Below are 22,273 nucleotides of genomic sequence, written 5' to 3' on the forward strand. Positions count from 1 at the left end.
CTGCCACAGGCCCATATTAACACGTGTCAAGTGACTTTAGTTACTACTTAAAATCTGTAAAATGATGTTAATGAGTCAGCCACATATACACTTAACTATATCTACCATTTTGCAGGGTTAGCCATCTGAAAGCCCCTTTTCAAAGGCTACACAGCTTTCTTTACTTTTCCTATAGATATCATCATTCCATGAACTTATTCTACTGAGCCTTTTAAATATGACTCCCTCATCATGCCCAATTTTTTATGTCCCAGGAATATCAGTTTAAGGTCATTGTACTGATCATGTTTTTACTTGGTAAGACTCTGAATGTGAAGGTGGGGAATTCCCTTTTTTGGATACACTATTATTTTTTTCTCTTAAACCTTAATCTATATTTTAATGCTTATAGAATTTGCTTCATTATATGTACACGACTTTATTGAGATAAAAAGTACTCCATTAAAATCATACTAACATGAAAGGGCATTTAGGTTCCACTAATAAACACTGATGAACTTAGAATAAAGAATTCTGAAGCTGGATGAGTGAGTGATTCACAGAAACATCAACCATATTTAGCTAGGGAAAAATTACCAAGATCGATAGGTTTTGATAACATATTCATTTCTTTCTTCAATTAAAACAAATCATGCAAGTAGAAATTTCAAATTGCTATTTTAGCAATGTTTTTCACTCTGTATGATTCTAAAAATTCCTAATGCTAAGCTGATAGAATTTGCCCTAAGTCTGTAGATCAAAACTCATACCTCATTGACCAGTAACCTCATTCGTTAGTCTTATTTTACAGATATTTTGTCATCTTGTGGGGTTTTTTTGGGGGTGTAGGGAGTATATAGTCATACAACTTACAAATACATATGTACATAAAATATAAATATGGAACTTTCAATTTTCATAGTCAGATTCATAAGCCTTACCAGAAAAAAGTATGCTTCCTTATACATCGGAGAAATAATGGATTATATTTCTGATGCTTAATGAAACTGCTTTGTGTAAGAGAAATGATATGAAAGTTCATAAATTTACAGAACAGATATAGGCATAAGGAAGTGAATTCTTTTAAATCAATCAAAGAATAAAGGATATACTAAAAGGTTGAAGTCAACAACCAAGGAAAGGACAGAAATCCTTTAGAATCTAAATTTACATTAAACTTGGAGGCCCAAGTTGATCAGACAGAGCTTTGGCAATGGAACCCACAGACAGACTGACTGACTCAGAGACAGTTCGACAACTGCCAACATGACTGTTGGGAGGGTTGCCAAAGAGCCAAAGGCTGGGATTACCATCCAATGCCTGGCATTCTGATATTCATGTTTGAAGCTTTCTCTCTCATACTTCTTCCAATATTTTTGTTTGGCTCAAAAGTAGCAAGGATTCACAGATTTTTTTAGATCATTAAATGTTCTTATTTTCAAGAAATATAACATTAGTTGTAAAAGAGCACACTTTTTCTCTGAAGTGTAAAGAAAATTTTGGTGAATTGCTTTACGCTCAAATAGAGAAATCAGTGTTAAAGTCTGTTTAAATCTTTATTTTATTAGATTACTCTTAACCGCCCAAATAAGAAATATTAATACATATCATAATATGAAATAATTTAGTGTTTCATTGTATCCAGTCTTATAGAACTGGTCCTTTGTATAAAGCTACTTTCTTGATCTTCATATGGACCCCAAGGTTCTACTTGGATAAATCAACCCCTGTGTGGGGTACCAATGACAATACAGTTTGGCTGTAAGGAGAGGTAGTTCCTCAACTATTTCCTTGACTTGTGAGGAAGGGAAAAGCATAGATTAACCTTCTGTGGGAAAAGAGACATGTGTTCCAGTTTCTCATGGCAAGGTCTACCTAATTTGCCTGTTGAGTTGCTGGCCAATGAGGTATATGGGTTTTGGCCTACAACTTTAGGCAAATGCTACCATTAGGCAATTCATCTACCATTAGGCAAATTCCACATTTGGAATTCATAGACTCTACACAGAGAAGCCTATTTTTCACCCAACTTAAAATTATGCATACCCTACTGGGGAAGCTTACCTTTGGATCTCTAAGGAACAGAGCCTTAAGAATCAGTGAGTGTACATCCCCGATGAATGGGTAATGCATCAGAAGGCCGAGACAGGTCTGGTAGTTACTAGAGATCACTAAATAAGAAGAAAAAATAATTGAGATGCAATACTATTTAAGATATTCTGCATTGCTGAGAATATAAAATCTAACAACTTAAGAGTCAATGAAAGCAAACCAATAACTCAACTGATTTGATAAAAGGAAGTAGGAAGAAGGGATCTTTACCAAATTGCCTTTGAAGGAACACATTGTATTGTTAACTGCTATCTAATGTATTAGCACTTAACCTCAGGGGGTGTTGGAAAGAAGAACTTCACATACAGATATGTGTACATCTGCAACATAAATTCTCAGAACCGTGCATATTTATTGCCATTTATATGGCTATGTTTAAATGTCTCCTGTTTTTCTACTTAGAAATTAGTAATAAAAGCCATATGAATGGAAAAGAACCGGTTTAAGATTTTCATGAAATAATATTTACCTTGATTATTATGCATTATAACTTGTTACATTTTCTTTTGTATAGGTAAACATTACGTAACTCAAAATTTAAAAAAGTAGAATTTCTTCTAATTATTTGTTTTTCTAAAGGTAACAAGAGATTTAGGGAGAGAATACCTAAGCAGCATTTCTTGGAGGAAAAGTGTCATAATTGTCATAGGTTAAGTCTAAATGTGTTCTGTAGCCTGTCATTTAATTTTTTTTTTCAAATCAACCTAATTATGGGTGTAATTATTAAACACATCTTTTCAGGCAGGTCTATGTAGACTACTTTACTTCTTGACAATCTTATCTGCCACTGCTGTCAGAGTCGGGCCCATTAACAATGCTTGCTTTATGAACCACACTGACTGCCTCCACAGCACTGACTGTGAAGAAACTTTACAGTTTTAACTTCTGTGGTTGCAACTGAAGTTTTTTCACTAATCAGTTACTTGAAAAATGTTCCATAAGAAAACAACTGTGATTCAATAGAAACAACACAAATCAAAAACCAAACATTTATAATTAGAAATATCTTTGATTTTTAGATTACTTTTTCTTCTGCTGTTGGAATACCATTTCTTGCTATAACTTCCTACTTCTCCCCCTCCTATAAGCACTATGGGGAAAGGAGACAGGACTGGGCAAAATGAATAATTATAATCTATGTAAGGAACCACTTTATCATCTTCATTTCCATTGCTGCTATGACAGCTTGTAATTTCATACATCTGCTTTCATTTGTAAAGCACTCACTTATCCTACCCTTTCTGTATCTGTTCAGACTCTCATTTGTTCATGTTTTCATATTTACCTTCAGTTACCTGCTGTCCTTTTTTTCTCTAGAAATTCAAAAAGCTAAGATACTGAGAACAGTATAATGGTTTTATGTACAGGTTTCTTTGAGATCTAGCAAGTAATTAAGACTTAATCAATTTACCTTATAACTCAAAAAGTAATTATCTATTAGTAATTGACCAAGAAAGAATTCTTATATATTTTGTAAAGAGGCAGGAAAATTTTGTGGAAAAGTTTTGATCTCATGACTCACAGATGTAGGTTTGAATCCTGGGGCTTTATTTGAACCTTTCATCAAGTTGCCTAAAGATTAAATGATATAATCTATGAGACTGATTAATAGCAGCTGTTTAAAACCAGTTCAGGTAACCTCTGTGAGCTTAAGTTTAGTCACTTGGAAAACAACTTTTTGATTGAAAAAATTTATTTGACTGCTTTATTCAATCCAATAATTATTCAGAGTACCTCATTCACGACAGGCCCTATGCTAGGGGAGCATGTAGAGATAAACAAAACGGAGTCCTTACTCTGGAGAAAATTACAGCCCAGAAGGGCAGATGTGTAATATCAAGCAGCTATTACTACTAATATAACTAAGATAACAGTGAATTATTAAAGCTTTCTGTAGCCAGGCCACATGCTAAGAACTTTACCTACATTATCTCAATTAATTTCTATGACATTCTTATAAAGGTACAATTATTATCTTTGTTTTACAGATGCAATAATTGATACTTGGAGAAGTTAAGTCACTTGTACAAGTTACCAGTGATTCCCTAGAGGGGCAAGATTGGAAACCCAAAAGTCTAGCTGCAGAGTCTGTACTCTATTACAAGACATTTGTTTTGAAAGGCCATTGTTTTGAAAATCAAGAGACATAATGGATGCATATTGTAAAGTATTACTACTACTCTAGTGAAGCAGTTTTAAGTATACTAGAAGATCAGCATAAACCAATCTCCAGAAAAGCTTGATTGATTGACTAATCATTTATTTATTTATTTATTTATTTATTTACTATGTGTTTTCAGAGACAGGGTCTTGCTCTGTCACCCAGGCTAGAGTGCAGTGGCATGATCACAGCTCACTGCAGTCTGAAACTCCTGGGCTCATGCAATCCTCCTGCCCCAGCCTCTGGAGTAGCTATTACGGACTAGAGAAGCATACTGCCATGCCTGGCTAATTTTTAAGTTTTTTGAAGAGACAAGCTCTTCCTATGTTGCCAGGCTGGTCTTGAACTCCTGTAGAACAGACTGATTTAGATATAAACATATAGATAGATAGAGACCAGAACAATAATCCTGTTTTCATAACTTGTTAAAACTATTGAAGCTATCAGAAGCTATAAAATATATAAGGGAAGCCAAATAATGTATTAATATTCTACTTGCAAAACAAATGAGGAAGCTAACATTCTTTCATCTTTCTATCCATCCATCCAATCACTGCATGCAATGAGCATTTCCTGAGCATCTACTAAATGCCAGATATCCAGAGACGATGCTAGGCACCTGCACTAGGAATATAACAGCAAATAAGTTCACTGCTTTCAGATAATGGTATCTCTAATTTGCTAATGAAAATCCACACTTTTAGAAATACCCTTAATTTGCAATTAGATATGCTAAGTATTAAATCTCCTTTTGAATAACTACAGCCAGTTTAAAGTAGGTAGAAAAGAATTACACAAGCTGATTTAAAAACAAACTAGTAAGGATCTGACACAATAAGAATTTAGTTTTGAACTTCACAGTAAACTTTTTTTGAACATGAAAAACTAATCTGTAATAGTGTTCTTTCCCCAATATTTATTCTATCAGAGCAGGGCAGAGACATGAAGTAAGAAGTGAAAGATTAAGAAAAATTATTGAGTTTTGTTATCTACCTACATGTAAAATGAAGTATGTTTATGCTTTAAAAACAAAATAGTGAAGGCACATTCTAAAGAGTTGATTTAGGGAAGGTAAAAGCAAAGGTAAGTAGTACCTAAGAAAAGATAATGGATTTGGAATGAGAACTAGATTAGATCACTGGCCTAGTCACTTATAATATGGTGAATTTAGGCAAGCTGCCCAACTTCACTGAAACTTTATTTCTCCCATTTATAAAATAGAGACAATCCTGCTTACTCTATCTACAGGGTTTCTGTAAGAGTGGGCCAGCTGCTATGTGGTACATTTCCCCATCTTGCTCAATTCATCCTTGATGAATAGCATTACCTCCATATGAGGCAGAGCTGACTTCTCTGTCTGAACCTTTATGTGCCCCACAACTATTCTGGAGTGGTCTGAAGAGATGGTTTACTTTCTCCAGCAGGTACAAACAAACCAAAAGTGAAATCAGTAATGATATGCAGAAAAAGTAACTGTTTTGAGAAAGTTTAAAGCAATGTGGATCAATAACTTACACATAATTCAAAACTAACCACACTTACAATTGTAATGTTTGTAAATACATGCAATACTTTTTCAAATTATTTAAGTTCATATTGAGATATACTTTCTTTCTCAGCATAATAAAACAGAATGAAAACTACCACAAAACACGAAACTCTATACAGACTTTCTTTAATTTCTTGCCCGACTTCCCAAAAATATCTATCACTTATCAAGTACCTATAATATACCTGAAAACTAGTCATACATTTTATAAAGGTCTCATGAGTCCTCCTAATTCCCCCTTAGGAAAGCATTATCATTGACTCTCTATTATAGATGAGATAGTGCAGAGTAGGTAACAGCACAGCCAAGGCCACAGAGATCCTGAAGGGCAAAGACAGGGCTGAACCTGGGTCTATGTAGACTGAAAGCCTCACACACCACTGTGTCTTATACTTTCCTACATTCTTAGCAAGTTCATGACAGGGGTATCGGTATAAACTGAAAAAAGTCCTCAGTGTCAAAGGCCAAGAATAGCAAATATTTAGAAATAGGCATAAATTCTTGTTTCTAAAAAGCTATAAAAAGGCATATAAAAACAAATAATCATGGATTAAGTATAAAATAAAATGAGCTAACAATAAAGAAAACCTTCTTTCTTTTAAAAAAGGAAAAAGTTTTTCTCATAGTTAATTGTACTTGACTGAAAACAAAGCCAATGTGCAATGAAAGTGCCTTGCCAGACACCTGGCATAGAGAAAACATTCAATAAATGTAATGCTCTCTGAAAAAAATATTTGTTGAGAGCCTACTACATGCAGGAAAAAACACATAATTACTGCCTGCAGCATCTTCACCTTTATTTAAAGGCCCTTAGTATTTTGACTTTCCTAAGTACAAATGGCAAGAAACAAAATGTAATTGCCAATGGGCCAGAAAACAAGTGGTCAGGGGGAGGCTGGGGTACAAAACATAAATAGAAACAACAAAATTTTACTCTCTTCAGTTTTGGAGAAAGCCAAAAATAAAACACAGTCATATCCCCCACAAAAAGTGGTTTAAGTCTAGTGTTTAAAACCCTTGTAAGATTTTGTCTTTCTGGGTTTTCTTCCTCAGTTGGCTTTGTGACAACTGCCTCTTTGAGCACCATTCAATCACTACAACAACCATCCTTGAAACCTAAGACCAACACATACTCTTATGTAAACACTTGGATACTCTTTGGTAAGTCCTTATTATTCTAGCAGATTTTGTGCAGAATAATATAAGACTTTTAATTTCACTTTTAGGAAAGAGGACAATCTCAAATTCAGAGTAGTTCACTGTTTGGGCTTGGAAAAAGATTTAAACAATTGTTACTTTTCCCACTTAATACACTTTAAACAGAATCTCATTTAATAAGAGATCAAGCAATAACACAAGAGATCTTTACTCAGTAATTTCTATGTTTAAATAAATAGTGCTGCCAACTGGAAGGCAGTAAGTAAGCAAGTATATAAGTGCAGAATTGCCAGTGGCTAGTGTGTGAGCAGAGAAAGATCACTGTATCAGAAAAGTCAGAATGACGGCATGTTAGCTCCAGGAATGCCGTTTGTACTATGAACTTTGAAGGATATCAATTAAGTGCACAGGCTTCTGTTTTCTCCACCTTCTCTAACTCCTTATCGACTGAGGAAATCAAATGAGATGATACAGCCTAAAAACAATTTTCTTGGCTAGGCGTGGTGGCTCACACCTGTAATCCCAGAACTTTGGAAGGCCAAGGTGGGCGGATCATGAGGTCAGGAGATTGAGACCATCCTGGCTAACACGGTAAAATCCTGTCTCTACTAAAAATACAAAAAAAGAGCTGGGCATGGTGGTGGGCGCCTGTAATCCCAGCTACTCGGGAGGCTGACGCAGGAGAATCACTTGAACCCGGGAAGTGGAGGTTGCAGTGAGCCCAGATCGCACCACTGCACTCCAGCCTGGGTGACAGAGCGAGACTCTTAAAAAAAAAAAAAAAATTTTTTTCTTTTTTTGGAGACACATCTCATTCTTGTCAACCCAGGCTATAGTCCAGTAGCATGATCACAACTCAATGAAGCCTTGACCTCCTGGGCTTAAGTGATCCTCCCACCTCAGCCTCCCTAGTGGCTGGGACTATAGGCATGTGCCATCATGCCTGGCTAATTCTTTTTTTTTTTTTTAATTGAGACGGGGGTCCCACTACGTTGCCCAGGCTGGTCTTGAACTCCTGGGCTCCAGTGATCCTGCTGCCTTGGCCTCCCAAAGTGCTGGGATTACAGGCATGATGAGCCACTACACCTGGCCAAAACAAAGTCTTTTAATGCAAACTGTGAACACTATTGTAGTAATTAAAGGTAAGTACTCAGAATCAAAGCCCAAGTTCTACCTCCACATCTGTAAGATGTCATGGAAATGAAACCTGAAAAAATTGGTGGGGATTAAGATTTAGAAAATAATCAGTAAGCCTGATTCATACATTTGACTCTCTTAATTTTAAATTGAAACGAAGGAAAACCATAGGTTGGGAATTAGTTATATCTGAAAATAGACATACATACACTTTATTTCATTATGTTTTGTGATTTTTAGTGCCTTAATCAGAAATATACATTGTCAGTAAAAATGGCTGAAGTACACAAGGTATTTAAGAAGTGCTGACAATATCTTTTTTTTGTGTTGGACTGTATTCATTCATTTAATATTTATACTAAACACCTGTTTTATTTAAAATGCTGAGTTAAGTTCTAAAGACATGAAAAGAATTTTTAAAATCTCAACTTTCTCTCACATTCCAGTGGAAGAGAAACATAAAATTAACTGCAACCTAGGGTAGGGCTGATAATAATGATACATACTAAGGGCTGTGATAATTGCTAAAATGGAAGACTTTAGGGTCAGTGAGGTGTCGGCCAACAATATGTGGAAGCAAACAAAGGCAGACACTGAGTGGCTCCTATGGCAGGGGTGATAAGGAGAAATGGGATGTATGGAAGGAGAAAGTGGGTGGAGGTCTTACTTGTATATGAGGGAGTCACCAAGATGTCCTTCAGTAGGTGAATTAATAAACAATCTGTATTGTATCTAGAAAATGGAATATTAGTCAGCATTAAAAATAAATGTGCCATCAAGCCATGAAAAGACTCAAGAGGAAACTTAACTGCATATTGCTAAGGAAAAAAAGCCAATCTGAAAAGGATACAGACTTCATTCATCTGACTATATGACATTGTGACAGTAAAAAGATCAGTAGTTTCCAGGAATTAGAGGGAGACAGGGGATGAATAGGCAGAACACAGAGGATTTTTAGGATGTGTTCTGAGACCCCCAGTGGATACCTGAAACCTCAAATAGTATTCAGCCCTATACGTACTATGCTTTTTTCTATACATACATACCTATGATAAAAGTTTAATTTATAAGTTAGGCAATTTATAAATTATGGTAAAAGATTAGCAACAATATCTAATAATAAAATAGAACAATTATAACAATATGCCAGCATCGCTACTCTTGAGCTTTAGGGCTTTAAGTAAAACAAGGGTTACTTGAACACAAGCACTGTGATACCAACAACAGTTGCTTTGATAATCAAGATTGCTATTAAGTGACTAAATGGGCAGGCAGCTTATGTGGTGTGGATATGCTGGACAAGGGAAGATTCATGTCCAGGGCAGAACAGAGTGGGGTGGCTACAGATTTCATCATGCTACTCAGAATGGGATACAATTTAAAACTTAGGAGTTTTTTTTATTTTTGGAATTTTCCATTTAATATTTTTGAATCTTGGTTGGTATCAGATAACTGAAATTGTGGAAACTTAAACTGCAGATAAGGAGGGACTGCTGTATGTATGATACTATAATGATGGATACATGTCATTATACATTGGTCCAAACACACAAGAGTGAACCCTAATGTAAAACTATGAACTTTGGGCAATAATGCTGTATCAATGCAGGTTTATCAAGTGTAAAAAATGTGTCATTCTGGCCGGGTGCGGGGGCTCACGCCTGTAATCTCAGCACTTTGAGAGGGCGAGATGGGCGGATCACAAGGTCAGGAGATGGAGACCATCCTGGCTAACACGGTGAAACCCCGTCTCTACTAAAAATACAAAAAAATTAGCTGGATGTGGTGGCGGGCGCCTGTAGTCCCAGCTATGCAGGAGGCTGAGGCAGGAGAATGGCGTGAACCCGGGAGGTGGAGCTTGCAGTGAGCCGAGATTGTGCCACTGCACTCCAGCCTGGGCGACAGAGCGAGACTCCGTCTCAAAAAAAAAAAAAAAAAAAAAGTATTCTGATGTGGGATGGTGATAGTGGGGGAGAATATGGGTATCTGGGGGAGTGGGTATATGCAAACTGTATTTTCCACTTAGTTTTGTGCTGAACCTAGAACCTTTCTTAAAATCCAATTCAATAATTCAATTTTTTTTTAAAAAGGAAACATTAAAAAAGAAACCCAAAATAACAGACAATGTGCTACTATGGTATATCAGCCTTTGTTAGTGAAACATGAGGAGACTGTTAAACTAAGATATAAAGTTGTATAAACGGTGTTTGTAACAGGGTACATTAATATAAATATCTGATATAATCATAAAAACAACTGACACCATTTTATGTCTCAGAAGGAAGAGACCTAGTAGTCAGGAAGTGCTTAAACATTCCTTCAAAAATAAGACTATCAATTTGTGCTTTGATAAAACTTTGTGACATTACCATATTTAAAATTTGTAATCACTGTTAAGCAACGCTTTTCCAGAAAAGACAAATAAATACAATTTGTAGTTGAAATAAATGCATTTTGACATCAATATGACATTGAACATGCTGTTAACTAGAAAATACAGAAATAGAAATTCTGGGTTAGGACAGAGGGAAATACTGGCAGACAGACAGTGGCTGAAGAATAAGTAGAGATCTAAAATGAAATCAAAAGGAGTAATATTTGAAATCACAAAGAGGCCACAACTGCCATGCCATGCCAGGCCAGGAAATGGCTAAAGAAATCCCTATCAAAAACAGAGGAAAATTATAGTAGAGTATTGTAACATGCTTACGCTGGCTGAAAAAACAAGGCAGGAAGTGGGTAGAAGTGCCAAGAAGGAAACTTTTCCATTTATGGTGTTCAAAGAGAAAGTACATTTAAAAAGGCAATAAATATTTGAGAAATACTTTCTTTTTAAGAAAATCTAGGCCCGGCGTGGTGGCTCATGCCTGTAATCCCAGCACTTCGGGAGGCTGAGGTGGGCAGATCACCTGAGGTCAGGAGTTTGAGACAAGCCTAGCCAACATGGTGAAACCCCGTCTCTACTAAACATACAAAAATTAGCTGGGCATGGTGGCATGCTCCTGTAATCCAGCTACTTGGGAGGCTGAGGCAGGAGAATCACTTGAACCCAGGAGGTGGAAGTTGCAGTGAGCCAAGATGGCACCACTGCACTCAGTCTGTGTAACAAGAGTAAAACTCCGTCTCAGAAAGAAAAAAAAAAAGGAAAATCTATAAATAGATTTATAGTGTTTTAGCTATTAATGCAATTTACAAGACAAATAAAAGGTATGTTATGTTTAAAATAGAGACAATTTTTTATAGTGTTTTAGCTATTAATGCAATTTACAAGACAAATAAAAGGTATGTTATGTTTAAAATAGAGACCATGTTTTTTGATACTAGTCAAAAACAAAATAAAATGAACAAAAAATAGATGTGAAAATTTCAGCTAGTTTTAAAAGTAGGCCATGCTTTCTTTGAAGAAGCTATGCTGAAAGTATATTTTCAAAGAATAATTATTTATTTGTGTTGTTCTAAGAATGAGACTAGCACTTGTCTTCTTAGTAATCACAGGACACAAATCCACCCCTCCAAGGTCTCTATGGTACATTCTGGCCTGGCATTACCCCAAGTACTACATTAACTGAGCACATGAAGAGCTTCAGATGCTTTTAGAGATATGAAAGAATTGTAATGTGGTTCTGGTACCAAGGAAGCTCACAATCTAGTTGAGGAGATAGGACCAACACCCACAATAACTACGGAAAAATGTAAAATAGAGTATGACTAATGTAGCACTTAGTTAGTGGTATTGATGATGATCTTATAGGATTGCAAAGTGTGAAATCAATGAGAGCTAGAATAATAGGAAAAGATTTGGGAAAAAGGCTACCTTGCCCTAGGCCTGAAAATAGGAGTAAGATTTAGGTAGGTGGAGCCAGGGGAAGCAAGGAATCACAAGAGTGACTTACAATATGAAATAAGTCAGTTAAAAAATAGTGTGGTGGGGGTATGACCATTCATAAACTATTACAGGAGTAATGGTTTACGATTACTCTCACATTATTTCTTTATTGCTCAATGTTTCTTTCTGTATATAATTTTAATCCATATAATTCAGCAAAGTAACAAACACTGGGTGGCTTAAAATAACAGAAATTTACTGTTTCACAATTCTGAAGGCTAGAAGTCCAAAATCAAAGTTTTGATAGGACCATGTTCCCTCTGAAACTTGTAGGGGAGAATCCTCCTTGCCTCTCCTGCTTCTGGTGTTAGCAGCATGTTTCTTCTGAAGAGGAAAAATTTGTTTCCTATTTCTCTCCTAGCTTCTGGAATGGCTGAAAATCCTTGGCATTCCTTGCCTTGTAGATAATATCACTCCAACCTCTGCTTCTGGCTGTCTTCACATGGCTTTCTTCTCCCTGTATACCTTCACATTGTCTTCCCTCTGTGCATGTCTGTTGCCAAATTTCCTTCTTCTTATGAGGACACCAGTCATATTGGATTAGTATGACCTCATCTTAACTAATTACATTTGCAACAATCTATTCCCAAATTAGGTCACGTTCTCAGGTACTAGAAGTTAGGACTTCAATATATCTTTTGTTGGGGGGGGATACAATTCAGCCCATAACAGGCCTTATTATCTGTGCCTACAAAATCAGAATTTTGGACTAGATGCAGTGAATCTTATCTATTTTTTGGGGATGTGTTCCTTTGAGAAACTGATGAAAACTATAGACATTTGACCCAGAGAAAGGCATACCTACACAATATTTTGCACACTATCAGGATGATCATAGACCCTTTGATCCCCATCCACTGAATCCCTAGGAGACATGCACCCCAAGGAAGGCATGTCATCACGGAAGGAAGGCTCTTTTAGTTTCCCTCAGATGAAACATCCTCTGAGCATCCTACAAATGTAGCTCCAAAAGAACATATGTAATGCTCAGAGCCTGGTACAGTGGTGTTCACTTAAGATTTATTGAATGAATGAGATTTAAACTACTAAGTGTAACTGAACATCCCCACTTTGGAAGCCCTAGCAAGACATTATGAGTCAGAATCCACTGGCATGAAATAAAAATTTGACACCAATGATTTATTTGGAAAGCTGGGGCTGGCAAATTGCCCACCTTCCTCTCAGTTCTTGACCATGGCCAAAAATATAAGCTCATCTAATTAGTACTGACCTCCCACGCAACTCTGTCCAATCTGGTTCTCTATCCCTTTTCTTTCTGCTGCTCCCCTCTATCTCAATCCTTTTCTCTAGGGAACAATGTCTTTCCCTCTAAGCCTCACCCTCCCAGAGTCACTGCTGCCTCTGCAACCTCCAGATGTGAGGTGGAGGACCACCTTGCTCTTTGATTCTTCCAAACTATTGCTTCCTATCATTTCATAAAACTTCTTCAAGTTAATGCCATGCCTCTATGCATCAATCATGTCCCTGCATCACTATCATCTATGTACCATATACTGGTAAACACTGGTTGAATGGTTGACTCTGAATAATTGACTGGTTCAATAAAAGCTGTTTTCTTGGTCACTCTTTTTTATTTATTTGAGGCTATGGTGCCAGGCTCATTACATTTCCTTCTACGCCTTTTCCTATTAGGATCCTTGGTGAAGTGTCCATGGAGAACTAAAGCAAAACCCCAGTTTCCTCACAATCCCTTGGTCTTCAAGCGACTTAAATTCCTCTTCACGTACTTCAACCATACCAAGCAGATCTAGAACTGCTTTATGTCGGACCACAACTTTGTATGCATTTAGCTCTCTCATGCTCTACCTCACTCAATTCTTTGATATATTCAATTTTCCCTAATCTTTTCCTGGCTGTGCTTCCCTCTTTATACATCTTAAACCACTATTTTAAAATACACTCAACACCCTCTACCCTCCTATCTCCCTTTAGTCCTGCCTAATTCATTTGGAAGCCTGGATCACAATCTACCTCTTTTTTTTTTTTTTTTTTTTTTTGAGGCCTGGTACCACTTCCCAGTGTTTGTCTCTGTAGGATCTTCAACAGCTACACATGGTTTTTTCTTGGCTCTTAATTAGCTATTTTTATCACATCTCCAAGTCATTTCCCACAAACCACTAACCCTACTCTGCCTCACTCACAGTGGATAACCTTGTTTCCTCTTTTATCAGATATGGAATTCCTCCATTCTCTGTCTTCTCCACTTATGAACTGGATTACTTGTGAAAGCAGCCTAGTGCTTTCTTCCTGCATCGGCACCAGCTTTTCATTCCTGTTCCACAGCCAGTCTTCCACAGGACTCCAGACCCAGTTCTTTTCTATTGCCTCTGGGCCCTTATTTCCTCAATTATTTTACTCAAAAAATATTTTTCTGGAGGTTTACTATGCCCTGGGCCCAATTCTAGATGCTGGTATATGGGAGGGAAACCAAGACAGACAAAATCCTGTCTCTCACTGGGGAACAGGGATTAGGGGTGGGGTGTGAAGAACAGATAATAAACAAGTGAAAGCTTCAAAACAAAGAAGATATTTTCTCTTTTCATAGATCTTTTTTTTGTTTAGACAGGGTCTTGCTCTGTCACCCACACTCTGGAGTGCAGAGGCGCAATCACGGCTCACTGCAGCCTTGACCTCCTGGACTAAAATGATTCTCCCACCTCAGCCTCGTGAGTAGCTGGGACTACAGGCACAAGCCACTATACCCGGCCAAATTTTATTTTTTGTAGAGATGGGGTTTCACCACGTGTCTCAGACTGGTCTCAAACTCCTAGGCTCAAGCAATTCTCCTGCCCTGCCTTCCCAAAATGCTGGGATTACAGTTTCGAGCCACCATGCTTGGCTTTTTCATAGATCTAATTCATGGAACAGGGTGGGGAAAACTAGTGCTGATTCTTGAAGTAGGAACTCAGACTGGTTTGAGAAGTAAACCTCTCTATCAGTTCTGCCCTGCCTCCAATGTCTAACGACAGCCATCCAATCTTCCTTGCCCCTGCACTGTTCTCTAGCTACATCGTTCTTCTTCCTTACTCAAAGATCACTCTATATCTGCTATCTCCATATTCTTTGTTTTTATTTAGTTATCTTTTCAGTTGAAAAAGTAATGCATATATTAAAAACAAACAAAAAACCAACAACAAAAAGCTGAAGAAAAGACTACTGTACTTCTTAACTGTCTATTCACTCTTCAACCCACCATAATCCAGCTTCTGCTCAACCAGTCCATTGAATCCACCCTGGCAAAGGTATCCAATGACTGTCCCTCCACAGTTCCCAAAGTGAGTGGACTTTCCTAGCCTTGTGTTACTATTCCTGGGCACTCTTGACCTTCTTTTCTCTGCTTGGCTCAGACAGTTCTCTGGGGTTACAACAAAAACTAAGCTCTTCCTTGGCTTTTTCTCCTCTGGTGCCTCTGAAATGCTTATGTTAAACCCAGTTTCACCTTTGCCCATGTTCTCTTTCCATATGTACCCACCTTAGGTAATAGGACCATATAATTTTTATGATCCTAATGTGATGTCTTCAAGAGTGAAAAAGGGCAAATAATTACTATTCTGGGATAGCAGGTGTAAACCAAGACTATCCCAAACAAACTTTGATATATAGTCACCCTATTCTTTGCAGGTGGCATCTGTGGTGATAGTTTTAACAAACAGCTGTCAATCATTTGCAAAATTAAATCTGTGGCCTTGACATTGACATTTAACTTTATTTTTCAAATCTTTAGGTTATAATTTCTTATAAATATCCCAAAACTCAGCAAAGTCAAGCCCAGTTAATTATTAACATTCCTAAAACTTCTTAATCCTTGTATTTTCTATCAAGTTATAAATATTTCCCAGTCACTCATACCTCCAAGCTGGAGATTCTTCTAGATTTCCCATTCTCCCTCTCCTATCATATTTAATCACTAAATCTTGCTACCTTTAGCTCTGAATAGTTCTCTGATCCACTGTTTTTCTCCTGAACTACCATCACAACTGTTAACTGATGTCCTTGCTCTTCTCTCCTTCGATTTCATCTTCCCCATTGCTGCTAAAGTGATCTACAAGTGATCACATTTCTGCTTTGGACATTTCAATAGCTCCCTATCACTTACCATAGGAAGACTGTCATCATGACCCTCCTGTTTCTTTCTTTAGTCTCATAACCTGCGGCTAGTCTCTCTCCCTTTGTACTCTAATAATACCAAACAGTTTATAGAAACACATTAATATATACATCCCTAATAAGCTGCTTTTCACTTCCAGGCCTTTGTTCATGCTGTTCCTTCTGCCTTGTATGCAGATCCTCTTATTTGGCTTGCCAACACCTGCACAATTTTCTCTATTGACTCACAGCAGCCCAGAGGGGAGCTAGGTGCCTCTCCTTAAGTTTCCACACTACCTGTCCACATCCCAACTATAGTACCAAATATGTTCATTTGAAATCATTTATGTCAGTCTTCCCTACTAGTTGGTAAACTTCTTGAGGACAGGAGCAGTGATCTATAAATACCTGACAAATATTCATTCTATTTTTAGGAGATCTCATCCACTGTTATAGACTTAAATAACAAAATTAAAATAAGTTGGGTTAAATATTGAAATAAATAAATCACTTCATTACTTCTGTATTTTTCTACATTTTATAAAGTCATCAGTGAAAAGATGAAAAATGTGTATGGACTTCAGGTGCCAAAAATTTGCCATATTTTATAAAATGATAAAAGTAGGTCTTAGAATAGGAGACAGGATGATTAAATTAAAAATATATAGTGGTAATGTGCCAAAGTCAAAAAAGAGCAAATTGTAAACTGTTTACAATTACAGAAAATCATAATACTTTTCAGCAGTTGTTTGATTTGGAAAATTTTGCATAAATATTATCCAAAGCATTCTTTTTTCTAGAAGAGGTTTCTCATTCCTTTTATTATTATTTATATTAAAAAATACAACTTAGAGGTTAGTATTGAATATCATAAAATCCAGTATCCATCAAATCTACTCAAATATCTTTCTCTACTTTCCTGATGTTTCCTCTTACGACTTCCATGTTCTTAAATGATTAGATCTGGCTCAGAAGGAAGAAACTTTCACTTTGAGAAAACCTAAACTATTTGACCTTCGAGGCACAGAACAAAATCTACATTTTTTGGATAAAATGTGGTGCTCCTGTCACTTATTTAAGTAATTTTGGGAAATTTAAAAAGTATAATCTAAAATTTTAAAGAAAATTAGTGTTACTAGAGGCATAACAAGAGCATCTGGCACAACTGGTATCCAATGAACAAATAAAGAGAACAACATAACAATTTAACAGTCGCAATTATAAATGATTCTAAAAAGTGTATGTTCTTCTGACAAAGTCTTACTTTATGTTAGCTACCTATTTCCTAATTCAATCACATAATTTTGTGCACTTTTTCCTAATTATATTTTGGCTAACAAGTTCTATTGTGTGAACTTTTGATTACTTCTCTGAGACAGAAAACAATTTTGAAGTATTTTGAAATTTAAAATACACACCGATATTTTCTTCAAGCTAAGAACTATCAGACTATTCGAAAGGGCTAGACACTGGCTTTCCGGTTATTAGAGACACCATAACATACATCTGAGGAGATGGGAACACGTCTACCATTCAGCACTGTACTGAGAAATATATTTTTCTAAAATATAACTGGAAGAAAGTTAAAATACCTTTAAATGTATTTGTTTTTTTAATTAGCAAGGTGTTGATATTATAAAAATAATTCCAATCTCCTGATAAACATCCTTGAATATTCCCTACCTGTCAGAAGGTGGAGCTCTAAACATATCTCAAATACTTGCTTTTATATATGCATTTCACAACTGTGTGTAATGAGGAGATTAAAGCAGGAGTAAAGTCTTTAGAAAAATGGTTCTGAAGAATATTCTAATTCTCTCAGGATAAAATGACTCACATCTCCCAATGTGTACACAGTTAACCAACAAAAGGGATGTTTAGTATATTCCTTTGAAATTTCAGTATATTACCCTACTACAAAAATTGAGGTACATGCAAATCAAATAATAAAACACAAAGTCTATTTAAAAGGCAAAACATTTTTGAAAATCAGGAGTACCTAGTCAAATGTAGGAAAGGTCATTAATACTTACAAGCATCTCGGATGTAAAGTAACATGGCTACGAAGATATAATCTACTAAACCCAGGCTGAGGCCGTCTGCAAACAAGGCATCCCAGACCACCAGAAGGTCCTGCAGGGGGAACTCTCGTCCAAATAGCAGCCGCACCCACCTTCTGGAAAGAAACAAAACAAAAATTCAGAAGACAGTACTTTTGAGAATAAAGAGTGATCATTTTCTCAAGTAACTGTGAAAAACTATTAACTGAACACAGTGAGCAAATATTATATATCAAAAATATAATATAGTAAAATCTATATTTTAAGCTTTCAAATGAATTTTATAATTGTATAACTAGGCCATCATCATTAAATACTATTATATACACAAGTATTATACATATATATGAAAAAAGTCAAAATCTTTCATATTTAATAGAAATCACAAATTCCAAAAAGGTGAAGAAAAAATGAATGTTTAGTAGTCTGGTAGTTGCTTCCATAGGTAAGGTTGTAAGTTAAAAATAAAATTTTCCAAAATTTCATGATCTCTACTGATTTTCTGTTGTTGTTAATTGCCCTTCTGCAAATATTTGTATGACAAGTCCAATAGAAACTTAGAAAACTGCGTTCTCACATCTCACTTCTATTTAAAATAATTCATTTTAAAATTAAGTGTGGGAAAAAGCCAGTAGATAACCATTTTTTTGGTCAAGCATAGACAGTTATTTTAAATGAAGGATATAGTCATACTTATTTTTTTTAGCTTTGCAACAGATATACCTGATCAGTAAGGCTACCTTTCGAGGAGTGTTTTTCAAACTTACTTCTATTATCTAGAAAATGAGTATCTATGCCACAGAGTAAACATAAGCAGCTAATGTGAATACTAAGCAACATCTATATATAATTGTACATAATAGTGACACTTTAGACTTTCAATAAATGTTAAACTATTTATATCTAATTCTTATAAGAAAAAAATTTGGTTTGATGTTTTTATTCATTTACCTCTAATTTTACATGACATGGCTACAATTTCCTTACATAAGTCTTTTTATAAGGACTTCAGCTAGAATTCTATGTGATTCTAGCAAATAGCAAAGAATTAAAAATTCCAAATTTCTAGCACCATCAAATAGTATAGAATAAATCCTTTAAAAATTAGTTAAGAGATGTTAATTCTATGTAAATTTGAAACCAAATATAACCATTTGTGGGGTTAAAGCAAGGCAAAAAAAATTCAAATATTTTCCTTAGAGAGCAATATATTTAAGGAGAAATCAAAGATGTGACAAAATACTGTATACTCACAAATATGTATCATAGTTTATTAGGAACCATGTGATTAAACACAAGTTTTTTTATTCACATTCTCATATTAATCATTTTCAACTACATCACTCAATTTTTCAGTATAAAAAATTTAAATGCCAAAGTAATATTTATCTTCTTAAAAATGTTACAGCATCTTTTATAATTTTCCACTTTAAAATATTTAAAATGTTTTAAATGTTCAATTTTTAAAAATGTTACAATGTCTTTTATAATTTTTATCTTTTATAATTTTCAATTTTTACTCCACTACTATTAATAAAATGAGGGGTGATTAACACAATTTTTTTTTGTCTAATATGGCTGTGTTTACATGTCTTAGGAAAAAAAATACTTCTCCACACATTTCTAAGTCTTTCAAATTACAAATGCTAATATTTACTATTCCAAGAAGTACAAAAACATCTCTAAATTAAATAGGCTGCTATTCTTAATTACAAAGAATTAACTGATCTTGCAAAGAGTACCAGGGGAACCAGAGATGGGCACAGCAAAAAAGTACATGAACTAAACCATTTTGGGCCCTTGTTCAAAGGATTTTTAACCGATACAAATGTTTGCATTCTTAAACGACGAAAACATGTAGAATGTGGTTACAGTTATTCGGCTGACACAACTTTCCTCCATCAATGAGGAAAGTAGATGAAGGTTAATACACAACTACGGTTAGGAATACAATCTTCCCCCTCTTTCCTTACAGCTCAAATCCTTGCCATTTTCTTATCAGCAATCACATCTTAGATTTCATCACAGATAGTGCTTTAAGCACAACAACAAAAAAACCAAAGTAGCCCATTTCCTAGAAATAATTTCTATACCCATTATTTCTACAACAAACTGCCCAGTTATTCCTCAAACTTCTCTTGCACCCTTCTTGACTCTGAAGATACACATATGCAGCAATCTTCACTGCAGCAGTCAGGAAGGTTAACTGCAAACATCTAGTAATCTACACTGAATAAAATACATCTTTATTTTCTGTGTCAAATTGTTCACATATTTAATATCTCCAAAACTACACACAATGCATGTCTTTAGCACTTTTTAATGTATTATCTACAATGTGCTGCTTTATAAATCTTTCATATTGCTTCACTCTTTAAGTACCTTGCCAAGTACACTGCTATATAATTCCAGGGCAAGGACCAAATCCTGTGTGTGTGAGTGCACGTAAAAGACAGAAACAGAGAGAGAGAGAGAGAGAGATCCAGAAAGTTCTTTGTAAAGACCTCTATACACTTTGCTAAGTGCTTTATGTATTTACAGAACTCTTGTTAACCCCACTGTAAAGCCACCTTTACTGAGAAGCAATGGGATAGCTAATTTGGAAGTACAGGCATTGACCTTGTTAGTGGTGGCACAAAAATAATCCAGGAGGTAGAAAAAAATACCAAAACCACATAAGAAAAAAATTTATCATTAGATGCCTAGCATGTTTCTTTTATATAAAGACTGTTAATAAGTTGTACATGAGAGGATATTAAAGTAAAATGCCGTCTCTTCTATTTTATATGTAAGAAAATCCAGGCCAAATTCTCAAAATATTTAAGAAGAAGCATATAACTAATGGAATGCTTTGGGACCAACGATGACCTTATCAATAACTTAATCATTTTATCCCAATTGGATTTAGTTCTTATATATATTCACAACACACAAATTTCCTGTGCTATTTTGGGCTTTCTTCATTGAGCTTAAAAGCCAAGGAAAAAGCTCTTTACAGAATGAGTTAGTAATAGAAATTATTTCAGTAAGCTTTTATATTCTTGGAAAGAAAAACTTACCCTAAGAAATGAGGTCTTGTAAAGAAGTCACTCCTACAATTAACATGCTTTTATTGCAGTTAAAAATATTGAGTGAGAGTTTAAGTTACGCTTAAGGGTAGCATTAAACCTTTTCCCCTTAAAGATAACTTCAGTTTAATCGCTTTATACTATCAATCTTGCTTTATGTATGTTACACCTGCAGACTGCCATGCTCATAACCATATATATTTTATCACTTGTGATAATATAATAATTCATATTTTACCATATCTACTTAGTAATAAAGATCTGCAGAAACAGAAAAGAGTATCTGAGGTACTAAATTTAATAATAAACACCCAAAGACAGGACATGTCTCTATGTTTGCATTTATACCACTATTCTCGATTTTAAATTTCTGTGTAATTAAGCTGCTATTCCCAGGGGAACAGTAACTACTGTTGGTGTTATTGCTTGGTGACTGACCCATGGAAACACCAAGAGAAATTCATTTTTGCCAATGAGTTTATGAAAAGGACCAATTTGACTGAGCTTTAAATAAACATAGCCTTAATCCAACTTGGCTGTAGTGGGTTATATACAGAGAAACAAAATTAAATCCTAGGTCTTCATTTCCGTATTCTTTCCCATTAATGGCTCTTTAGTGAGATATGGGCATAGTAACCTTACAAGAACAAGTAATGTAGAAACGTTACATTCAATTTAACACACATTATAAGGGCATCTTGAGTAACCTGTGATCACGAAATGATACCACTAGGTGAGCATTCTTACACAAAAAAGCAATGTTAGATTTTTGCTCAATGATATCAATTTTGTGTTTTGCTTTCTGTTCACTTGTATTTTTAAAAGCTAGCAATTTTTAAATAATCTATGCCTGTTATGGGATAAACACAGAATCCAAGTTCTGTATTAGTATTCAAGAAAAAGCAAGGTAAAAATGTTTATCTCTGTGCTTGGGTACTTCTTTGACTGATTTTAGGCTCTTATATTGGGTTTCTTTGTATTCAGTTCTTTTGAAATTAATACACCCTGAGCTTTCCTTTATATCAACTCTGTGTAGACAGTCTTAAAATTGCAAGT

At 35.5% G+C, this 22,273-nt stretch overlaps 1 protein-coding gene across 25 annotated transcripts in view; it reads right to left on the bottom strand.

The window, feature by feature from the left end:
- Positions 1-22,273, bottom strand: part of TBC1D5 (TBC1 domain family member 5) — a 595,437-nt gene that overhangs the window by 133,270 nt on the left and 439,894 nt on the right. For all 25 annotated transcript variants that reach the window (XM_063602211.1, XM_063602210.1, XM_055109554.2 and 22 more), the window contains 2 exons: positions 18,123-18,265; positions 2,044-2,150 (listed from right to left, as the gene is read on the bottom strand). In XM_063602211.1, the coding sequence (XP_063458281.1) occupies positions 2,044-2,150; positions 18,123-18,265 (250 nt within the window). The remainder of the gene's footprint in view (positions 1-2,043; positions 2,151-18,122; positions 18,266-22,273) is intronic.

This window comes from Pan paniscus, chromosome 2, assembly GCF_029289425.2.
Source record: "Pan paniscus chromosome 2, NHGRI_mPanPan1-v2.0_pri, whole genome shotgun sequence".
Classification (NCBI taxonomy): domain Eukaryota; kingdom Metazoa; phylum Chordata; class Mammalia; order Primates; family Hominidae; genus Pan; species Pan paniscus.